This window comes from Nematolebias whitei, chromosome 3 (genome assembly GCF_014905685.2).
Source record: "Nematolebias whitei isolate Nwh7 chromosome 3, NemWhi1, whole genome shotgun sequence".
In the NCBI taxonomy this organism is placed as follows: Eukaryota; Metazoa; Chordata; class Actinopteri; order Cyprinodontiformes; family Rivulidae; genus Nematolebias; species Nematolebias whitei.
In genome coordinates, this window is record NC_056500.1 from 1403935 (window position 1) to 1409690 (window position 5756).

General features: G+C 44.7%; 1 protein-coding gene across 1 annotated transcript in view; it reads left to right on the forward strand.

Moving 5' to 3' along the window:
- Positions 1 to 4919, forward strand: part of LOC119430355 — a 25528-nt gene extending 20609 nt beyond the window's left edge. The window contains exons 4-6 of the mRNA XM_037697761.1: positions 1644 to 1995; positions 2355 to 2674; positions 3453 to 4919. Coding sequence (XP_037553689.1) covers positions 1644 to 1995; positions 2355 to 2674; positions 3453 to 4919 — 2139 coding nt within the window. The remainder of the gene's footprint in view (positions 1 to 1643; positions 1996 to 2354; positions 2675 to 3452) is intronic.
- Positions 4920 to 5756: the final 837 nt, after the last annotated feature.

Genomic DNA, 5756 nt, shown 5'->3' on the forward strand with positions numbered 1-5756 from the left:
TGAGCTCTAAACCCTGACTGAAACTCTTCAAACACATTATTTCTTTGCAGATGATCATGTAACTGACCTGCAACTATTTTCTCTAGAATTTTTTTAGATTAAAGTTAGATTAGATATAGATCTATAGTTGGCCAGAATTTCTGAATCAAGATCAGACTTCTTAAGTAAAGGTTTAATTACAGCAACTTAAAGCTCTGTGGTACATAACCATCCATTAAAGACAATTCAATTTTATTCAAAAATACTTTATTAATCCCAGAGGGAAATTATTTGTTGTTGTAACTCGTTATCCTCATTTCATTAAGAGATGTTATAGATGCTGATGCTGTAGGCAGGAAGGATCTCTTGTAAAGGTCCATCCCACAGTGGATCCTAAGAAACTGGCTGCAGATGCCGTTTGATCCGTCCACCCAGACTCGGCTGACCTCTTGGTTCCCCTGGACTGTAGGACCACCCAGACATTTACATTTTACATTTTAATTTAAAGACAAATTAAGTAGATCCAAAATGTGGACATTAATTAGTGGAAATACCTCTTTAAACAGTCTGGTTGGGATGGGATCTAGCAGGCATGTGGATGGTTTGGATGAGGTTATTAATTTTGACAATTCAGAGCTCAACAGGACAAAAACTGTCCAAACATAAATCAGGCTCTAGTGAAATGTTTAAAGTTGTCTCATTTGACAGGGGACTAGAGATAGTAGAAGGAAGGATGGTTTGAATTTTCTCTCTAATTGAAATAATTTTATTTATAAAGAATTTCATGAAGTCATCACTACTTATAGTTGTAGGGATACATGGTTCAACAGGAATGGGACTTTTAATTAGTCTAGCTATAGTACTAAACAGAAACCTAGGGTTATTTTTATTCTCCTCTATTAAAGATGAGTAATATGAAGTTCTAGCTTTACGGAGAGCTTTTTTATGTGTTAGCAGAATATCTTTCCAAGTTAAATAAAATTCTTCAACATTAGTAGAGTGCCATTTTCTCTCCTGGTTTCTAGATGCTGCTTTAAAGTACGTAACTCAGAATTGAACCTAGGAGCCAGTTTCCTCTGAGACGACTTCAGTTGTGACTTGGCGTTATTGAAATAAACTGAATTATCCTGGTCTTGTCATGATGACTGCACGTCACTGACTACGACAGGTGCTTCCTCCCTTCACCTGCTGTGAACCACTTGTTGGATAATCTTAGCTGAAACGTTCTGGACGCTATGAAAGTAGTGATTGATCTTCATGTCTGACGTGCAGCCACTTTAATGAGTGCATGTTCTGAACTTTCCTTCTTTATGATTCAGATATTTTATTAAATCTGTGAAGGTTTGGTGCACGGTTCACATGTTCTTAAAAATGGAAATCTCTTCCAAATGAATGTAAACCTCACTTTTCATAATTAGATTTTTTCTTATGGAAGCTGAGCAACATGTGACCAACCTGACCAGAAGTGATTCAACATAACAGAGACTCTTATAATCAACACAAGAACATGTTCAAACACATTGATTACATTTATTAGATGAAAGTAGGACGATCTGGAACTTTTTATTGCATTTCATTGTTGATCAACCTCCGTCCTATGATTCATATCATGCACTTTAGTTTTTAGAGTCTTGCAATGAAACAACTGATTTATTTCCCAATAGATGGAGAGCATGGTGCAGAGACATGGGGTGTACCACATGAAAACCTCCCAGGAGAGAGAGCTGGACAGACGGGTGAGGGAACGAAAGCGAGAGCTGATGGAAAGTTACCAAGCTCAAAAGGAGGAGAAAATAAAGTCCATCACATGGAGGACCTTCTCAAACGCAGACAGCGACTCCATCAGCACCTCTGGGAAGAGGAGGTGGAGAGAAGAAGATGAAGTGGAAGGCCGAGTGTTTGAGACCACGGTGACTAACGGACTTCATTCAGCTCCAGTCCCACAGCGCCCATCTCCACCAGAGTCTGAAGATCTCAACCAGTTAACCAGGACGCCCAGTTTCAGGCTGAATGCAGGTAGTTACTCTGAAGTCAAGGATTTTACTGCCTCTTTACAAAACGTTTGAAACATCGACACACGGTAAAAGAACAGTTAAACATTAGAACGGAAAGATTTGTGGTCGTGTCAGTCGATTAATTATTGAGCAACTGACAAACAGACAAATTAAAGGTCACATGGAGGAAAAGATGAAACAATGAGTTCTTCCTGTTTCTTCCTCTAGATGGCGCTATACTCTCACAAATTTCTGACATGAAATCCTCATCAAAGGTCATCTCTACCTGTAAGTTGCTGGACTTTTTGTCTAAAACGTCACTTGATCTTCACGTCCACTTGATTCATTTAAATTCATTTCAACTGTTCTGATGATTTTCAGTTCACCACCGAATCAACAGCTTTGAGGAAGGAACGCCCGAGCCGTCTCCGGCCTCCTCTCCTCGTTCACCCGTCTTCTCGTCTTTCTCCTCCTCACCAACATTTGACGCCTCTCCTTCGTTGTCCCCGTCCCCCTCGTCCTCCTTGTTTCCCCCGTCCTCCCCGGAGCTTCGCCTGGTGTTGCTCGGGCGATCCGGAGCAGGAAAGAGTGCAGCAGGAAACAGGATTCTTGGACAGGAGGCGTTCGAGTCCCATCCAGACAGCTTCAGGGCAATCACCCAGATGTGTGAGAAGAAGAAGGCACAGGTCGAAGGGAAAAGGGTTCGTTTATCATTTTTATTTACAATTTTTATCGCAAGATGTTGTCTCCACTCACCCAGAGCTTTTCACCGTCATGTTTGTTCAGTGTTTTTTATTATAATCAGCGGAGGTGATGTTCTGCTAATCTGCTAACAGCTAATAGCAAAGCTAACTTTTTGTTTAGTGAATTAGTTTTCACTAACTTTACAAACCCGATTAGTTTCCGCTAACTTTGTCCGCTAACAAAATTCACGTTTTTCCTGTCTGTTGTGGGCGTGTCTCAAAGAGTCCAGGCACGCGATTGGCTGACTACATGCACACGTGGCACGATGTGATTGGTCGACACAGCAGTGGCTGAGCAGCATAGCTCAAACGCTTCCTCTGATGTGTAAAACTTATATAATTTATAAAATGAAAAGTAGCCCCTCCCACATGCAGCCCTGCACGCGTGCATCGTGTGCCTTGAGTAGCATCTTTGTGTTACACCGGGTTATAACTCCGGTTTGGATTGGGTGAATTGCCACAAACGACCCTGCCCAGATCAAACCAGTATAATTAAACTAACATGGACAGGTTTGTGTCAGTCCCACCAGTGTAACTGAGAGGAGACAAAGATGTGCGACACAGACTGACTGACAGTCACCTTAACGGGTTAGCAGCTAGTGTCAGCTTGTGCTAATTCTTTAACCTGTTTAGCATTAGTGAACATTTTACACTTTAGTTAGTGAAATACGAGTTAGCAAAGCTAACGTTTTGGCTAGCTGTGCCCACCACTGGTTTGTTTTTCTCTTGCCTGCAGGTGGCAGTGGTGGACACCCCTGACTGGTTCAACTCGGAGCAAACGCCGGATGAGGTGCGAGCGCAGATCTCCTCCTGCGTTGCTTTAGCCAGTCCCGGGCCTCACGCCTTCCTGCTGTGCGTCCCGTTGGACCAGCCCGCTAAGACCGAGCTTCAGGCCCTCGTGGCTCTGGAGAAAGTCTTTGGCCCAGAATCGATCCAGAGACACACTATAGTCCTCTTTACGTACGCAGATCGACTGCGGGCAAACAACAAAGTAGGAAACAAAAGCGTGGAAGAATACATCGCCAGCCAGCGGGGGGATTTGATAAAGCTTGTGGAAAAATGTGGAGACCGGTATCACATTGTGGAGAAGGGAGATGGTTTGATGGAGAAGAAGAACGTAGCAGAGCTGCTGGAGAAGGTGGAGCAGACTGTGAAGGAGGCTGGAGGACAGTGTTATTCCTGCCCTGCTTTTCAGGAGGCAGAGAAAAGAGTGAGACAGAGGCAGTTAGAGATAGCACAGGAGAGAACGGGCCTGAAGGTGTGGCAGGAACAAGCAGCAGGAGTTCGACAGCTCAGGTCGGAGAGGCAGCTTCTGCCTCAGGTGGAAGAACATGAGGAAACGAGGGACGAGGCAGAGATGAGTGTTAGCACAATGAATATCGAGAGCCTTCCTCCTATTACTCTTTCCAGCATGTCTCCTTCACTTCTCTGTTCCATTATGGAGAAAATGGAGTCTGGTGCGCAGAATTTCCCCAAACTCTTGGCAGAAAGCTCCGTGTGGGTTGGAGAGGGAGCAAAGAAGATGAAAGACAGTCCGGTGTGGGCAGCAGTCTGCGGTGGTGCACAAAACGTGCAGAAGATGGTGATTGACAGCTCTGTGTGGGAAAAGGTGGGAGCTACTGCCGGACATGTCTCCAAAGCTGTGGGAGATCGGGTTCCCAAAGTGGTGGTGGATGGCTCTTCCTGGGTGGGGTCTGGAGCAAAAACACTGGCATCAAGTCCGATGTGGGACAAAGTCCGTTCAGGGACCAAGAATTTGGTTCAAAGTCCTGTGTGGGAAAAAGTAGGTTCTGGAGCCAAAACTGGAGCTAAGCTGGTGGCGGACGGCTCTGTGAGAGTTGGATCAGGGATCAGCGCTGGTGCAAAGCAGGTGGCACAGAGTCCTGTGTGGGGCCAGGTGGGTTCTGGGGCAAAAGCCGGTGCCAAACTGGTGGCAGAGAGCTCAGTGTGGGAGAAAGTCGGTATGGCTGTGAAACAGGTGCCAAAGGCCGTCATTGGGGGTGCCATTCTGGGACTGGTGCTGGGTGTGTTTTTAGGGGGGGTGATTGGTGGAGCTGTTGGTGCGGCTGCTGGATCTGCAGTAACCGAGGTGGGCAGGCGTAAATTCACCAGGACTTCAGAGGAAACGAGAAGCGCTGAGAAAATGATGAACGACAGCTTCGATTCAGGGATAAGAGGAGGGAAAAGCATGAAGACTGAATGAAGGACTGAAAGGAGCTGGTATAAAATATAAAACTAATTTAAAACGTACTCCAGGTCGTGTGGACAGTTGTCTTTAAAACATCTTTAACACAGTTTACATTTAGCAATTGTTCTGACATTATCTATATGAACGCTCCTACAAGAACCCTGCAGATGTTGGATGCTGCAGATGTTGGATACTGCAGATGTTGGATGCTGCAGATGTTGGATACTGCAGATGTTGGATGCTGTGTGTCATGGTGCACTAAGATTCATAACTGGCTGTAACTATCGTACCCACCACTGCTCCCAGTATTCACTGGTTAACTGGTCACCATTAACTCCACACAGACTCTCTCACTGGTACATTTTCATCTTTAAATCACTTCTTGGTCTGCTGCCTTCATACATCTCCTCCTACATGTCTCTGCGTGAGTGCAGCTACAGCGTGCGCTCTCAGGACATCATTACCTGCAGTGTTCCCTCAGTGAGGACTGAACTAGACAAAAGGACCTTCTCCTACTCCGCTCCTGTTTCCTGGAATATCTTGTAAAAAGACCTGAAGCTCTCGACCTTTGATCTCTCTAAGTGGCTTCAAACATCTGTTAAGTTCCTGCAGATGTTCCTGTTTTTAATATTTTATATCACTTTATAATGTCGCAGTTTTTTTTTGCTACTTTTTCTTTTAATTTTCATTTGTTCATTTTTTTTACATCTTTTATGATCGTCCACTGTTGTCACTGTTCTTTGTTAAAATCAGGTCTCTTTTGTAAATGAGTCCTCGAGGCTCGATGGGATTTACCTGTAGAAATAAAGGTTGAATGAATGTTCGGGGGGGGGGGGGGGGGGGGGGGGGGGG